Source organism: Herpailurus yagouaroundi, unplaced genomic scaffold, assembly GCF_014898765.1.
Source record: "Herpailurus yagouaroundi ecotype Mexico unplaced genomic scaffold, PumYag 191, whole genome shotgun sequence".
Classification (NCBI taxonomy): domain Eukaryota; kingdom Metazoa; phylum Chordata; class Mammalia; order Carnivora; family Felidae; genus Herpailurus; species Herpailurus yagouaroundi.
The window spans coordinates 396607-413571 of NW_024412422.1; the positions used below are offsets into that span (position 1 = coordinate 396607).

The window sequence follows — 16965 nt, forward strand, 5'->3', positions numbered from 1 at the left end:
TGCTTCTGTGTCTCCCTCTCTCTCTGCCCCTAACCCACTCACATTCTGTCTCTATCTCTCTCAAAAATAAATAAACATTAAAAAATTTTTAAAAATAAATACATAAATAAATAAAATAAAAGCAAGATGCAGTGGGTGCCTGGGTGGCTCAGTAGATTAAGCAACTGACTCTCGATTTGGGTTCTTGAGCTCACAGTTCTTAAGTCTGAGTCCCGCATCAGGCTCCGTGCTGACAGTGCAGCACCTGCTCGGGATTCTCAATCTCTCTCTCTCTGCCCCTCCCCAGCTCGCTATCAAAATTTAAAAAAACAAAGAAAAGTAAGATGCAGTGTTGACTTTTTTCTTCCTTTACCATGTTGGGCAGCTATAAATATCACTCTCCTGCACGGGGCCATCCATGAACAGGGCACTTCTATGAGTGCTTTGCATTGTTAGCCCCATAGGTAAATCTCACCAGGCTGCTTTGGAGTATTACTGTCTCTGTTTTGTGGTTGAGGAACCCAGTGCTGAGGTCACGTGATGCTCTGCCTTTTGCTCTTCCTCTAAGATAGTCTATTTTTCTCAAATTCCAAAGCTGCTGGTTCCCATTCTGGAGAATAGTCCCTGTAATTACAGGGTCCATGTCAGGGACGCTGAAACAGGGTGCACGTCAGGAAAAGGTGAGGCCTTTTAATGACCCCCCCCTTTTTTTGAACATACTGTTATACAGGTTTCTGCATTTTCTATTCTCTCGGAAATGGCAAAGTGTGTCCCATAAGCTGATGGGCCTGTTTCTGGTTCTTTCTTACAGGGTGTAGGGTAGGAGGATGGAAGGCAGAACAGGGTAACTGCTACAGGAGGAGAATGGAGAAGGGCCAGTTGTGTGTGTGGCAAAATAAGAAGTTGCTGATGCCTAGCAAAGACAGCAGTGCATGCACACACACACACACACAGAGTGCTAGCACTGAATGAGAGGCACTGGAATGAGAGCAGAGAGTACTTCCTCATACTCAAGGAAACGTTCAGATGGAGCCCTGCCCCGGGCCTTAGTGTGTGGCCTCCCAAAATATTTTGCCCATGCAGTGAGGGAGATGAGGAAGCCTAGGGCCAGGACGCAGGGGTGTAGGACAGGGAGCCTTCTTGCTCACTGGAGAGCCAATTGCCCATTGAGCATGGGGTCTGACCCCACAGTAGGACATCTTCTTTTCATTTGGATGGTTCATCTCACAGAGTGGCCCTGCACACCCCCAATTCCAAAGTCAGACATATACCAGCTTCCACCAAAGTGCACCCCAGGGCTTGGTAAGGGTTTACTCACTCTTGGAACCCAAATCCACAGCATCTTCCTTGGTCAGGGTTGGCTTACCACCTTGATGGGGAGGAAGGCAGATTTTCTGGGGAGGTGGTCAATCTTGCATTGACATCACCTAGCCCCACAAACACAGGTCATATCTTTAATGTGGGAAACAAATATTAAACCAATGTCATAGGTCTACATGATCTTATTTTGCTAAAAGGAATTTAGATGTTTTTACTGACCACAGTTAGTTGAATTCTATAAAGGGTTGGCCCTGGTGGGAAGACAGTCCTGGGCTGGTGAGGCCCAAAGGCTCTGACTCATCTTCAGGGTGATGTCCCCTGTAGTACTGGGGACCTGACTTGTGCACAGTGAAGCCGTGTCTTGGTGCATCCAAAGGCCAGGGGTGGAGACTATGGATCCACTGGACCCACTGGTGAGGAGTGCTCGAGTACAGAGCCTTGGCAGAGTGAGCAGTGGGAGCCTCCGAAAAGCACTTTTCCTCCAGTGCACTACTGGCCACTTAGTATGTTCTGGGCCCTGAGGATGCACCGTGCGTGTGTTGACCAATTAAATAGCCACGGAAGTAAGTGAGAAGGTAACAGATGCACCAGACACAAGAGCCAAATGAAGGAATGACAAATGGTGCCGTGAACTCTTGGGACCGAACCTCACCCAGTTTAGCGTTTGTGCATCACAGATGCCGTACCTTCTTGTTTAACCAGTAACTGCAGATTCCCAAGGCTTAAACTGCAGAATAAGCTTAACGTAGCACAGAGGACACCAGATGGTTGATATTGAGGCTCTTTATTTCTGACCACTGCTTTACAACCATCCATTCAGGGATAACTCCCACATCTACCTCCCAAACTCGAGTCTCCCTCTAGAAATTCAGATTCATACTTCTAATGCTCTAAATGCGTCTCCCCGAAGATCCCATTAACTCCCAGGTCAACATCCCCCCCTCCCCGATCACCCTTCCTTTCACTGCTTACATTGGGCAGGTGTCTCAAACTGTGGCTTCTGTGTTCTGTCAAGAAACACTTACGCCTGGGCTTCAGCATCCAAGTGCCCAGAACGAGGCCTGGGATACACGCATCCAGCTACACAGGCATGTAACAGGGGCAGAGAATGGGCTCCGGGTCATAGAAGGTCCTGTCGCCACAATGAGGACAGGGGTTGGCACTGAACCAGACCATGCTAGGCCGCCCCAGCTCCTGCAGCATCTGCTTCAGCCTGGCATGCAGGTGGGCAAGCCTGCCCAGGTGGAGGGTGCCACGGACATCCTCGTAACTCTCCAGGGGGGCGGGATACAGCACGTGACTCAGCTTGCTCAGCCCGACGGTGTGGTGAAGCAGGTCCTCCAGGACAGCTATGGAGATGGGGTTTCCACAGAAACTGAAAGTCATGAGCTGCGAGCAGTGGCTCAGGGCAGGCAGGATGGCACTGAACTGGGAGTCCATGATCCCACACTCATCTAAGTCCAGGTCCTGGAGGGTGGCAGAGGCTCTCTCTATCAGAACTTGGAGGGGCCCGGCACTCATACAGGTCAGGTTGACCCCACTGAGACCCAGGTCCTTCAGCTGACTGACGTTCAGATGCTGGGACAGATACGTCAAGTCTGATTCCGAAAGCAGGCAGTTAGTTATTGACAGAGTCTCCAAGGGGGTCTTCAGGCAGCTGGGAAGAGACAGAGCAGTTAGTTCTAGGGGATGGAGGTGGCAGGCGGAGGGACGTGGGGATGACCCAGGCCTTGAGGGAAGAGAGGCCCACTCCACCAAAACCCAATGCGTCACAGACAATGGTCAAGCCCCAGGATGCTGAGTGCGGAAAAAAGGCACTCAAGTCAATCCATATTTCAGTGGAGTCCTTTCTCCATCACTTATGTGCTGGGTAACTTGGTCAAAGTGAACGAAACCTCAAACATCCCCTCTGCTGGCAAGTGGAGCACAGCACGCCCTTCAGAGGTGTTGTAAACACGGATCAATGGAGAACGAGAGGCACTCAAAAGGGAAGCCCGGCCCCGTGTCTCAAGTAAGGAAGGGAACCACTGAAATCTAGTACTGGGCCACAGGACTAGAAATGCTTTCAACTCAGGCTTCCTTCTGGCCGCTGCTCAGACCCGTCGCTGGGACCCGTTTGCATGAGGCCAATGGGAAATGGGCATGAAGGGCTAACGCGGGCAAGGTCAGGCAGCACACGGCCCAAAGGATCTGACTTGACACCGTTCCGCATTTCTGCTCCCTCCCACTCGTGCCCAGAATCAGGCATCTCCTCTGGATGTGGAACCCAGAGCAACCCTTTACTGCCAGGGATGGGAGGCAGGTTTGGAGGGAGAGGCTCGCGTTGTCAAAGCTGCCGAGCACAGAGCTTGCGATCTGAAACCTCACGTCGGGATACGCTTTCCCTTCATCAACTCCCTCAGGTTTAGTTATTTTTTTTTTTAATTAGTTTTGACCATCATCATTCAGGCATCGTTTTCTCAGGAAGAATTCTCAAAGGCACACTCACCTGCCCCCAACCCCCCATATACAGATTCCAAGTGAGGAGTCCCTTCGAGGAGTGTGTATTTTAGTTCATACCTCCAACCTTCATCTGGGAGGTTATGTGACAACATGCATGGGGACGTCATGGCCGTGTGTGGACCTTCAGTGACTCCTGCCCTCCGGCACTGTCAAACGGCAGGCACGCGGCAGACGCCCCTTACTGTTTACTGGAATGAAAAAGGGCTTGTGCCCGTCTGCCAAGAAACCTCACCATCCCTCACCTGAGCACTTGGTCCAGGCGGTCCTTAAGGAAGGAGATAGAGTCCAAATAGAGTTCCTCAAGGTAGTGCAGCCTGAGGAACTGAGAGGTGAACTGGCTGACACACTGTTCCTCCTTCGTGGGGGTGGAGTGGGCAGACATGTGAATGTGGGAGAGGAGGAGCCTACGCAGATTGCCCATCTGACCCAGGTGAGGAGCAAACTTCCCCAGGGTGGACAGTTTCCAGGTACAATTCACTTCCAAATCCTGGATAGAGTCCAGCTGCACCATTTTCAGGATCTTCTTAATGTTCTGCATCGGCATGGCGAAAATCTTCAGCTTCTTACAGCACAGGTGCAGCAGACCTTTGCCCTGCTTGACTTTCCGGATGAGGTAGGCGAGAGACTCATCAGGGGTGCCTTCTTCGAGGCAAAGATCGATAAGCACCTCCACAGGAGCCAAGGTCTGCTTGGGCCCTGGCCTGCAACTATCTACTTTTTGCCTCTTCTTCACGGGCTGGGCCACCTCTGGCTCCAACAGGGAGTATATACTGGCCCTGGTCCCAGACCACACGGTCCAGAAATCCTGATGAGCATTCTTCCGTAAATCCAGCACCTGAAGTTTCCACCTCCTGCAGGGAAGATGGGAGACAGACCGAGAAGCTTTCAGATCAACAGGGAATACGACCATGAGTCTCAGAATCCGGGCGAGGCCCAGACATCTGGCCTGTACTTTTAGTCCATACTCTGTATGTCGGTGTCTCCTTGGGCTACTGAGATCCTTCCCGCTCCCCACTTGTAGCACCTTTAACTGCCATGAAGAAGGGTCAGGCACATGCTTCTTTGGTCACCTCTGCATCTCAATCAGCTCTATGTGTGCACAGCCTGTCCCAAGAGTGACCCCAGCGATGGCCCCAAGACAGCTCTGAGCTTCCTCACTGGCACCAGCAGAAGCCCCTGGCCTACCCTGTGGCCCTGTACTCTCCCTGACCCCAAGCAAGAGCTGGGACTCCGAGGGCCTCTCAAGCTGTGGGATCAACCTCACCTGGGCCGAGGCTCCTGGGCAAGCAGGACGTCGAGTCCATCCAGTGCAGCTTGAAAGATCTCCTGGTGAGGCTGCTGCTCCTTCATCAGGGCCCCCAGAGGAAGGCAGGCAAAGGGCCAGGCCTGCACCATCGCCTTCAGGGTCTCACTGTACCTCCCAGCGAAGGCCGCTGTGAACAGCGGGGGGAAGAGCTCCATGGGCAGCACCTCCAGAGCAGCGATGGCCAAGGCCTGGTCCTTCAGCAGGCTCTGACCTGCCAGATCCACGAGTCTGGGTGGGGCCAGGAGGCTCATCCTGATGAATCTGCTCCGAAAAGAATCCTGGCGAAACATCCAGGGAACAAGGCTAAGTATGAGCAACCCCATTATCCCTCCAGCCTTGAGAGAAAGGAATTCAAAGCCAAAATCACTGTTCTGACAATAGCTGGGGAGTCCTCAGTTTACCCCAGTTCCATTCTCTGCTACGTGGCTGCAAAGCCACAGTTCTGCCTGTGCGGGAGCCAGAATGAGCATCTTACCAGGCCTTGATGGGAGAACAGATAACCACTGGCCCCATCCTTTTTTGAGAAAAGTTGATGATTATAACCTGAGGACTGAAAGTACAGAGGAACAAGGAATGCCACGTGGCCCAGCATAACCCCCTCCTCAGCTCTAACAATCAACCCAGACGGGAAAGATTAAAGAACGTCCGTACAATAAGTACCATTACGTCATTTAAAAATTTTTCAAGTGTAAAAGTGGCATAACAATGTTCTAAAGCATGTGGTAGCTGGAGATGAAAAAAATACACTATTCCCCAAATGATTTTATTATGTCTCTCCTACAAATAAGAAAATTACCATTTTGTTTAGAGAAACATTTTGTTTATAGCTCATATTCAGAACAAAGCCTCCACTTTTAAAAATACTCTATGGAGTATTTTTTTTTCCTATGGAATATTTTTCAAGCTTTTAGTTTATTTTTCTAAAAAAAAGCTCTAACTAGTAAAATCACAAAACAATAAATTTTATGAACTATAATTGCCAAACACGAACTAAATGTTTAAAATTTAAAACATCATCAAAAGAGTCCAACTAACTAGATGTCTTTCATTTCCCAAAAAAAAAGCTATTTGATTAAGAAATATTGTAAATGTCTGTAAAATGGCCTAGACACCAAAGCAGAAATCAGAAGGTTTGAGATTAAGGCTCAACTGTATTCCGAGGCAAAAGCAAAGCCTACTTGTTCATACAACACGGCTGAGGGCAGGGTGATGGCAGTGTCCCAGCCTGCGGCTGCCGCCTCCCCACGATGGGGCATGGCACAGGGGACCATCGGCTCGGACTTCAGGCGGCACTCTACTGCTCCAGACCTCTGGGTCTCTCGGCTGGCTCCTCAGAAGCAGTATTATAGGCCTTTCTGGCCTCACCCCCCCTTTTCAAATTCTAGCTGACATTTCAATTTCCAACTGAAAGCACAATCTTATCACTGGATCTCCATCCAGTTAATCCAGATTGGGTTTCTGACTTTCTCTATACAACTGACTGAATCATATGCCCCATTCATGAAAGAAAAAGAAAGAAAACCAACCTGGAGGTACACTTGGGGGAGTTTTGGCCACATCAGAAAAATTCAAATGTTCGAGTTAAGACAGCTTTATTCAGACAGTGGTGTTGTCCCAAAAGAAAAAAATAAATAAAATAAACTTCCAGAATATCACATAGGCACTTAAACTTTGTATTACCTAAAACCACAAACTGTGTGTCTATTCACAAAGGAACAGTGGTACAATTGAAGAATTGCTGGTCTTCCAGATTTTGACGGTCAAGGCTTCCCTGAAGGAGTTCAGGTCAGAATTACAACCAGGGGTTGGCCAGAAGAAGGGAGGGGCTGGGTATTTGAACAGTACTGGCAACCAAATCGGGGACAGGACTAGTCCAATTCTGACAGCCACCGAGGGGTGAAGGCCGTGGGCTCTTTGGGGTCTTAGAGGCAGGGAGAGAAATAAGCGTGAGCTAAAACACACGTAGCCTTGTCATCAAGAAGCTGCCACCAGAAGACTTTCTCTTTAGGCTCAGGTATCCTCTTCCAGAACCTGACTTTTCAAAGGCCGATCAGGTCTAGGCATTTCACGGGGGCCTCGGCCCTAAATGTGATCTCCAAAGGCCCCTTCCCAGGTATATATTGACAACTGCTGTTTCCTCAATCCTAGGAAACAACTAATATAAATGCAACTTCAAAAAGCTCCTTCTGGCTCTGTCCCTAAGCTTCTTAGTTACTCCCATTCTGCTGGGAAAGCACCATTAGGAACAGGAAAACTTTCCCCCACTCTCCATATTAGGTTTCGTGCACAAATACCAACACTTTTCCCTACAAAATTTGAAGCTATATTTGACATTTAAGGATCTGCCAAATTTAGAGATGATTCCCATGCTGGGCTGGATCACACATTGGTGGTTTCAGAACACACAGAGTGAGAACATCTCCCCCCATAAAGGGGGGGAGGCTATTCTTTACTCCTTGCATGGTGATGCCCAAACAATTCTTAAATACTACTGGCAAGGAGACTGGGATTCTCTCCACAATGTTCTCCGTTTTAGTATCTTCATGGAGACTGCTTTCTCCAAATTACTATTACCCGTCTGCATAAAATAGGGTTAAACTGGAATGTGCTCTCTTGGCATTTTAGCCACTAGGCAATCACTGCTACCAATGAGCTGTGAGACTGAAATTGGCAACAAAGATAATCGTAAATGTCCCTGATTATTGAGCTGTCACTGGACACAGAAATGGTGCTCTGGAACATTTCATCCAGTACCCTCAATAACTTTTGCAGAAAATTTAAAGTTCGCTGTAATTTTATTTTTAGCCCAGTGAATCCGGGACTCAACTCTACACAGGGATTAGCTTGGTAGACACCCTCAGAGGAGGCATTTGGATGGATCTGCCCCACCAAGTGATCAGACAATCTCAATGTTAGAGAGGCCTGATGACAGACTTCACCTGGACCTTGGGAAAATAGGAAAAACTGCAGAAGTCCAAGTATGGGAAGTGTCTGTGGGATCCCAGTATCCAGATCCAAGGGGGCAGGAGTGACCATTGCCTTCAGATCTAACAATGTTTAGTATGAACCAAACACTCTTCCCTTGTGAAGCAAGGGACACTCCTCTGTTCACCTCCACATAGATAGAAGCCTGTTGGACCAGGGGACACGCTGTGGGGTTGGAGGCAGGGACACCAAGAGCACATCTAGATAGACCGTCCTTCCTGCCCAGGATCAAGACTGGCTCCGGACAATTCCCAGGGCCAAGGCATGAATTTGAGGCATGTTCCTACTGCATCCTGGTCACCCGTTCTCATGGTCTTCATTTGCTACACAGGCCAGAGCAGCCCCTGGGCTCATCAGGGTGGGTGCCCTGCCCCCACCCCTTCTAGTCAACAGAATTCCAACTAGGATCCCACAGCATCTACCTTATTGGGGTCTTTAGAATGTTTCTGTGCCAACTGGGCAAGCCCGCTCTGTGTCCCTGGCTCGTGAGCCCACCTCTCTTAGAGCCTGGGGAGTGGCTACAATGCTGGGGAACACCTTTCCATTGGTATCAACGGAAATCAAGGCATTTTCCTCAATTCTACTGAGCACTATCTTGGAGGACATGACAAGCCACAAGGTGAAGAAAGAAAATAAGCCCAACTGTTTTTCTGGATCCAAGAGGCCCCCAGCAATGCCAAAAGACACTTCCTGAGTTCCAGAGAAAGACCCCAACTCCACTGGTCTTCAGGGGTGCCAGGCTAATGAGAAGTTGGGAGCCCAGTCCTGATACAGGGGTCAGTCCCTCTCAGGCTTTCTTGAGGACGCCCTCGGGTAGACAAGATTCCACATGGCATCCAGTACGTCTTCAACATTTTCCCCTGGAGTCACACCTCTTATTACCCTGAAATATTTTGCCCTCTGTGTCTTTTTAAAAATTAAAGGTCTCTCTCTTGGCCCTCCCTGCCCCTTCCTGTACTCAACAAGATCTGGTTTCACTTCAAATCCAGAGACATCTAGACCTAAACACGGGATTGTTCCTTTCTTCCTTGCCAGTGAGGACCTGTCCAACGTCCAGGTCACTCTGGATCTAGCCAGTTAATTCTAAGGAAGTGTTTCTGGAGGCACAGTGGGGGAGGACTCATTCCAGACTGGTGGCAGGAGAAGGGACTAAAAAGGAAAAGGCCAAGAGCATCCCATGTGGGGCCCAGAATGGAGGGAGAGGAGGAAATGACAGCATAACAGGAGGCCAGGTCTTCTGGCTCCCACAGAGCTGTGTCCCTTAAAGGGTGGAGACATGTCTGAAACCACCTAGAGACACTGTGCGCCTGAGTAAGGTGCCAGTGGCTGTGTGTGTGTGTGTGTGTGTGTGTGTGTGTGTGTGTGTGTGTGTGAGAATGTGCACGCCTGCATGTCACTGCAGACCAAGGGCACAGAATCAGACAAATGGAGAGTATGGGGAGAGGGAGAGAAAGTGGCAAGCCAATTCCTGCATGCAAAGGTGACAGATTTAGAGGGAAGGTGAGGGCCCCGGCCTCGGCATTCAGCCCTTGGGCTGCTCCTTGGGATTTTGCTCTTCAGCCTCCTTACCTATCACAGCTCAACTGACTGAGATTTGTGCTTTGTGGGGGGCAGGGGGGCAGCGAGAGAGAGAAAGAAGGAGAGAGGAGGGAGAGAGAATGGGGTCTGGAACTGTGTCCCTGTCACCAAATTGACCCTTAAATCTTTATTTACTTTTTATTTTTGTTAAAAATTTTTGTTGATGTTTTATTTATTTTTGAGAGAGAAAGAGAGAGGGTGCAAGCAGGGAAGGGTCAGAGAGAGAGGGAGACACAGAATCCGAAGACAGGCTCCAGGCTCTGAGCTGTCGGCACAGAGCCTGACGCGGGGCTTGAACTCACAAGAAATGACGACATGACCTGAGCTGAAGTTGGACGCTCAACCGACTGAGCTACCCAGGCGCCCCATGACCCTCAAATCTTGGACTCCAAGCCATAAGAAGGTCATGGTAGCTCACAGTAAAGCCAGATGCATCAGGCTATCAGGCACTTTCCACTGGGATTTGTTCCACCGGACAGGAAGCAATGATCCTCGGGGTTCCAGGGACACTGGCCTCACGCTTGGTGGGAAAACTCCCCTATGCCCTAAGTTGAGGCCTGACAGGAGGCACTGGAGCATGTTCACAGGGATGTCTCCGGACCAGCTGGCCCCTTGCCCCATACCCAGACACATCCTCTCTTCTCAATCCGTGATTTACTCAAAAACACTTACTGAGGGTCACGGATCTTGCATTCTATTGAGTAAGCAAATGAAAAAGCAGCAAGCTGAAAAATAAGTTAATCACAGGTTGACTTTGCTTTGTGTGGTAGAACAGGGCCATAAAAGTGACCATGCAAGATGAAACTATGCAAAGCCACCTTAACAATTCACAGGCAAAGTTATGGCTTTTCTGTGACAATTTAAAAATTATTTTTTGCTAACCCATTAAGAATTCCCTTCCCATCAGTTACAAGTATGTTAAGAAATGAATAAAATAGTAAAACTACTGTTTATTTAGTACACTGATTTTAAACACTAAAAATTAAATCCCTTCTCTGTAAAAAAAAAAAAAAAAGTATCAAAAGTGGTTTTAACATTGCTTATGGTTCTTCTCCTATAACTTTTGGTACAGAGTGAGCATCTTTTCTGTGCCCTGGCAAACTATCATGCTGCCTTCTAAGTTTGGGGAGGCTTCCAATATCTTATCCTTCGTGTTTTCAACGCCATGACATATTTTTGAGAGAATTCCTTTCGTGTGAAGGTTTTTGCCAGGATCAGTTCCCCCGGGGTATCCTCAACCCTTTGTCATAGCTGTAATCTCCCTTTACACTTCTGCGGGAGATGGGGACTGTGCGCTTGAAGCTGGATTCTCAATCACAACGATGAGTAAAAAGAATTCCTCGTGTTTGGTAGAACTTAGGAAGTTACCAAAGCGGTTCACTTTTCTAGCCTCTACTTTCTCAAAGACATAAAATGTCGGGATGCTTAGGCAGCTCAGTGGGTTAAGCATCTCTTTCTTTCAGCTCAGGTCATGATCTCACGGTTGGGAGATCGAGCCTTGTGTGTCGGGCTCTGTGCTGAGCATGGAGAAGTCACCTGAGAATGGGAACATTCCACTCATGGGGTCAGCAGGTCTGTACCAGCTGAGTCTGTGGGCCCTGTCAGGCATCCAGAAGGATGGGTTGGGGAGGGGTGCAATATTCCCAGGAAGAAATCTGCAAAGGCCTGAGCTCACTGTCTAGAGGCACCTCCGCTCAGCAGCTCTGTCTCTCTGGTTGAGTCAGGCTCAGAACAACTCCTGCGAGAACCCGTCTCCCCTGCACGCCCTCGGCAGGAGCAAGTAAGAGAATTCACTGATGGGGTGTCACCCATGGGATCTGAGGTACAGAGGCACACGCAGGTCCCTGCCACATGTGAAGCAGGGGATAAGAAGGGGGGCCCAGGGTGGCACTGGCGCCACAGGAAGTAGACCTCTGCAACATCTCCACCGTGGCCCGGGTTCTGCTCTGCTCATCCTCCTGGCACTCTGCACAGGTGAGGGACACTAAGGAGGGGAGACATTCTGGTCGCCCGGGGCTGACCCTTCTCTCCCCCTCTGCCCCAATCTCCTCTGGAATCATGGCTTTCACCTTGACCTCTCCTCTTTGCAGGTCCTCCTCCTCTCAGGGTCCTGGTCCCAGCGTGTTCTGACACAGACACTCTTAGTATCTGTGGCTCTGGGACGGAAGGTCATCATTTCCTGCTCTGGAAGCCACGGTAACTCTGGGTTTATAAGCCAGGTGTCTTGCTATCAAGGATGCCCATGTGCTGCCTGACACAATGCATGAGGTTGTCCGGGGCCTCCGTCCCTTCTCCAGTTTCAAGTCAGGCCATATGGCCTCCCTGATCTTGGGATTTGTCTGGAGCACTAACTGGGCACTATTATTGTTCTCTTTCAAGGAGTGTCCCTTTACCCCCAGTGGCCCAAGCCCACAGGGCAGTGAGACCAAAACTTCCCTGGGCTCACCCACTCCGTCCCTGCTTGACACCAAACAGGAGTCAAGTCTCTAGGGTCTGATGCCAGCCCTGCTCCTGCCCCCAAGCAGAGGTTGTGAAACATTACCGTGGCTTTGGGAATGGAGCCCCCAGCACAAGACAGTTCCTTCTAATAAGAAAGCAACAGGACAAATGCTCCACTGGGGAAATGACTGGAAAAAAATAAAAGCTCCTTCTGCATCTTCCTCCCCTCTTGAGCAGCCTCAAGATGCAGACTCCATCCAGCTCCTCCAAGATAAGAACAGAGGTAACAACAGGGCTTTTCCAAACACCTAAGATGGTTCAGGGGAGCGGGGGGTGGGGGGCAGCTTACCTGAAGATGTCTTCTGTCCACTGTGGTCTGGCTCAGACCGGCCTCAAGGTCCTCCAATACTTGGTGTCCCTGGTCTCCTAACGTCTCAGTCACCTGTTATCTACCCAAGTCTGAGAGCAAGAACCAAAACGCTCGAGAAACAAAGAGGCTGTGTGTTAACACGTGTATTGAGCAAGCCACGGGCTCCTATGAAAATCTCAGCGAACACTGCTGAGGAAATTGAATACTTGAGACCCGGTCCTGCCCGATGTCGGGGGGGGGGGGGGCCCTCTAATCTCCAAATCCGACTACCAATTTCTCATGAGCTGAACCAGAGAACAATCTGGAGTGGCAGACCCTGTGGTCAGTCAAAAGCAACCCTTCCCGCGAAGACACAGACCACGTTTCTGCCCCTTCTTCTGTCCCCCCATACCCTGGCACTTCCAGAAGGGCCAGATTCCTAGAAAAGCCACCCCATTTCAAGTGCATACCCATCCAGCTAATGAGATCAAACAATAAACGCAGACGCCCGAGTTCGATGAATTATTACGTTTGAGACTCATAACCACGGCCACTTTTACGAAGCAGGTGGCGTAGCCTGACCTGAGCCAGAGCAAGTTGTTCGGTCTTCACTTCAACCCTCCGTTTTGATAATTCACTTTTCAGATAAAAAATAGGGGCGGGAATTGGTGGAGGGGGAGTGCTAACCAGCGATTAGTCCAAGGTAACCCTAAGAGAAAGCGGAGGATTCGGGGCTTGAACTTACGTTTTCTGCAGACCGCGCACTGGGCCACGAGGTCTCCCGCGCACAGAGGCTGGAGGGAAAGGACGCGCAATGACTCAGCAAAGCTGCACTGAGCTCAGCCTCCGCAAACAGCCTTATCTGACCAATCCCGGTTTCTCTTTCCTTCCAGGGCAAAATCTCACGAGATCTTAGGATCACGAGTGGGGTCGCCCAGGGAGTCCAGAAGGGGTTTATTTTAATGAGCTAGAGAGGATCAAGATGGGGAGGGGTGGTGCCTGTGGCCACGCCCACTTGGCTGCGAGGTGGGAGGGTGGGGGGCACGAGAGTCGCGGTGGGGGATGAGAGATGGGGACGATAAGGGTGGGTTCCACGGGGTATGGAGGGTCGGATGCGGTAAAGGAAGTGGGGGATGGGGCTGGGGTGGGATGAAGGAGGCCTTTGGGACGAAGGAGAGGCTCGAGGCCTGGAACTCCCCACCCCGGAGCGGGATGTGGGGTGCCGGGGCCCTGAGCGAGGCTTCTCGCCCCACTCCCACCTCCTTGTCTAGAAAACATGTTTTGGCCCTTGGCCACTCCAATGCCTCCTACTCCCTGGACTTTACCGTTTATGTAACCCCTGCGGCAGAGGAGACCCCAGCTGGGGTTTGATTAGATCGTCCTCTCTCTGGGGTGTGCTTTCTTCAGTCTCCTCCCCCCCCCCGAATTTGGTTTTCCAGAGCTTTTTCAGAAGCCAGATTCTTGGGTTTGCACTACTTACCTCCCCCAGTCCTCGGATGATCTCAGCTTTCACTACTCCTAAATGCAGGCTTCCTCTCTTTCAGCAACAAATAACTTTTGATAAAGTCAGGACTAGACCAGAAGGCTGAAAATGTGGGAGGGCGGTCGTGAGAAGCGGGGAGGTCAAGGCCGCCGAGGAGGGATGGATAGGCACCGCCCGATACCGATGGTCTGGTGGTCGGCGTCTCTCAGCGCTGTGGCCCCTTCACCCTTAGGATTCTGCGTCAGGGGCCACCAGGGGGCACTGGGGATCTGGCAGCCCGAATGGTTCCAAGACCTGTGTTTGCAAGGCCGGTGTCTGGTTTGAGCACCTGCTTCCGGTCAGTCCGTTTGGGAGAAGAAAAGTCGGGCTTCTGGGGAGATGGCAAGACCCAGATGGTTGAGGATCCTTTCCCGGTGAAAAGAGAGGGGTTAAGAGCAAAGCGGAGGTAGCTTGTACTTCAATTTAAAAAAAGAAGGGGGCGCCTGAGTGACACAATCCGTTAAGCGTCCAACTCCTGGTCTCGGTTTCGGTTCAGGTCGGTCATTATCTCAAGGTTAGTGAGATCCAGCCCGGCAGGTTCTGGTGCTGGCAGCACAGAGCCCGCTCGATATTCTCTCTCTCCCTCTCTCTCTCTCTCTCTCTGCTCCTCCCCTGTTCACCTTCTCTTTCAAAATAAATAAACTTTAAAAAAAAGAAAAGGAAGTACAAGGGGTGCCCGGGTGGCTCAGTCAGTTAAGTGTGGGACTCTTGATTTCGACTCGGGTCACGATCTCAGGGTCGTGAGATCGAGCCCTGGCTCCATGCTGAGAGTATGGAACCTGCTTGAGAGTCTTTCTCTGCCTCTGTCTCATTCTCTCTCTCTCTCTAAATAAATAAACATTAAAAAAAATAAATAAGTACAAGGGGGAGGTCCCATGCCTCCTTCACACTGGCCTAAAGGACTATACCTCCTCACACTTTGAGACTGTGTTTTTTCTGGAAAGGGAGGTAGGGTCGGGCATTGTGCCTTGGTCATGTAGAGGGTCCTAAATCTGTTACCACAGGCCGCAGGAAGGTCCTGGTGGCTGAGAGTAACAGGGAAGTAAAGGCTGGGTGGTTTTTGTGGGTCCACCTTGCCATTCCCCCAGATATCCCTATGCCTGTGAGGTATAGCAGAGCTGAAGAGAGTGTGTGAATACACAGGTGTATGCAAATGAGGTCATTGCCTTGATCCCCATTGGATCTACTGTAGTCATCTAGAACAGAGCTAATTTAAAACTCAATTTTTTCGTGCTTGGATCTGGAGACACTCAGCCTCTCCTTCCTCTGGTCTTCTGCACTCCTTCAACAAACATTTGTCCTTGAGTGCTACTGATGCAACCCTCAGGCAGATATACTCAGTCTCTGGCTCATTAAGTTTAGGATGAAAACTGAAAGAAAAAAAAAAGACCCCAAAACAAGAACACCATTGTTTTAAAGTGGCAAGTTGTAACTAACTCTCTGAAGAAAACAAAGGGGCTGGTATGCAAAGTTACAAAGGCTGGCAGGCTCCTCCCAGTTGCTCAGGAGCCCTGAGGCCTGATTGCTGTTTTGGTGTTGACTGCAATTGATACACTGAAAAGATGAGGTCTGTAATAATTGAAAGCAAAGTGCAGATCACATGATTGATCATACAATGCAGTCCTCTTCACATAAAATTAAAACATGAATATTCCATTCATTCATTCATTGCTTCAAGTAATCTTTATGAATGTTTACAGTATTCCTGGGAGGAAGTGAAAGTTACATGGGCTCTACCTTCTGGGAGACACACAAAATAAGCAGGCCAAGGTGTCCAGAAGATGGTCAGTAAAATAACACTGGGTATATTAAAATACCTTTCTGTATTTATTGGAACTTTTTCTATCATATTTTTTTCTTGACCAGCGATGAAAATAGAGCTATTTTTATTTTAGAACTACGAAAAAAATAGAGGGAAACTCACTAGAAGGCCAAGTGCTCACTGATCCCTGGAGGTGGTACTTCTGTAGCTCCAGGCCCCACAGATCCGGCCTCCAAGTAATTTCTTGGGAAGAGGACTTAGGTCCCCCACACCTTTCCTGCCTGGGGCAGGTCATCTTCATGCTCCTCTGGGTGCTAAGCCTCAGGGCCTGGGGCAGAGGAGGAATTAAGAATTATCAGAGTTCAGGAGCAAACTTGCACGGAGAGCCCCCTTGCATCTCAAACTATGCAGAGGGGGTAAGAAAGTCTTGAGTGCCCTGCCCGAGTATTGGGGTCTGAGGAGGAAGAGCTCTGGGGTGTCTTCACCATGGCCTTGGCTCCACTTCCCTTCCCTTCCCCGCCTCACTTAGGACACAGGTGAGTGTCCTCAAGGAAGAGGTCATGTGGGTGCCTGGACTGACGCTTCTCTGCCTCTTCCCAGGTTCACCTGGGTCACCTTCTCTGCATTTCTCCTCCCTCTCTGCGTCCTGGGCCCAGTTCTTCCTTGACCCAGCCTCCCTCTGTGTCTGGGACTTTGAGACAGATTGTTGCATCTCCTGCACAGAAGCAGCAGCCATACTAGAACCTACAACCCTGTCTTCTGGCACCAACAACGAGCGGGAATGGCCCCCATGTTCCAGATGGATGCTGTGAGTCCTCTGCCTTCAGGGATTCCAGCTCTATTCTCAGGCTCCAGGTGTGGCGATACTGGGTCCTTGACCTTCGCTGGACTGCAGCCTGCGGGCGAGGCTGATTATCACTGATAGTCATAGCATTTATCTGCCGTGCTCCAAGCCCACTGGGAATTGAAGCTTAAAAGATCAAAGATGAAAACTATTAAGGATGAAGATTAAAACCTGCAGTGTTCCAGACCTTTACACCAACCAGGCAGTCAGGCTGTGATTTCTCCTGTCCTTTCCGCTCATCACCCTAGGGGCGTAGGTGCTTCAGGAAGGGGACCCCATACAATTCCTGTTGCTCTTTATGATGATGTGGGAAAGAAAAACAGTTTCCCAGGGGACAAAGCTTCGCAAAAATAAAAGCTCCCTCCTTCCTCTGGGCCTT

At 49.9% G+C, this 16965-nt stretch overlaps 1 protein-coding gene across 6 annotated transcripts; it reads right to left on the bottom strand.

Moving 5' to 3' along the window:
* Positions 1–2067: 2067 nt before the first annotated feature.
* PRAME (PRAME nuclear receptor transcriptional regulator) lies at positions 2068–14509 on the bottom strand. 6 transcript variants are annotated; one of them, XM_040443481.1, is made up of 7 exons: positions 13939–14509; positions 13204–13252; positions 12459–12568; positions 6634–6697; positions 5066–5385; positions 4044–4652; positions 2068–2956 (listed from the first exon to the last, which is right to left on the bottom strand). In XM_040443481.1, the coding sequence occupies exons 4-7, from the start codon at positions 6664–6666 to the stop codon at positions 2380–2382; spliced, it is 1539 nt and encodes a 512-aa protein (XP_040299415.1). In that variant the 5' UTR covers positions 6667–6697; positions 12459–12568; positions 13204–13252; positions 13939–14509; the 3' UTR covers positions 2068–2379. The 6 variants fall into 6 exon arrangements, with proteins under 6 accessions (XP_040299415.1, XP_040299414.1, XP_040299417.1 ...); XM_040443480.1 differs by having other exon boundaries at positions 12459–12589; XM_040443483.1 differs by lacking the exon at positions 13939–14509 and adding an exon at positions 10343–10395 and having other exon boundaries at positions 12459–12589; positions 13204–13393.
* Between the last annotated feature and the right edge of the window lie 2456 nt (positions 14510–16965).

Excerpts from the sequence above, each read along its gene's own strand:
- PRAME (XM_040443481.1), bottom strand. The coding sequence starts at position 6,666 with ATGTGGCCAAAACTCCCCCAAGTGTACCTCCAG. Across the intron at positions 5,386-6,633 it reads TCCCCCAAGTGTACCTCCAG|GATTCTTTTCGGAGCAGATT; the intron begins GTTGGTTTTCTT and ends ATGTTTCGCCAG. Across the intron at positions 2,957-4,043 it reads CGCCTGGACCAAGTGCTCAG|CTGCCTGAAGACCCCCTTGG; the intron begins GTGAGGGATGGT and ends GTCTCTTCCCAG.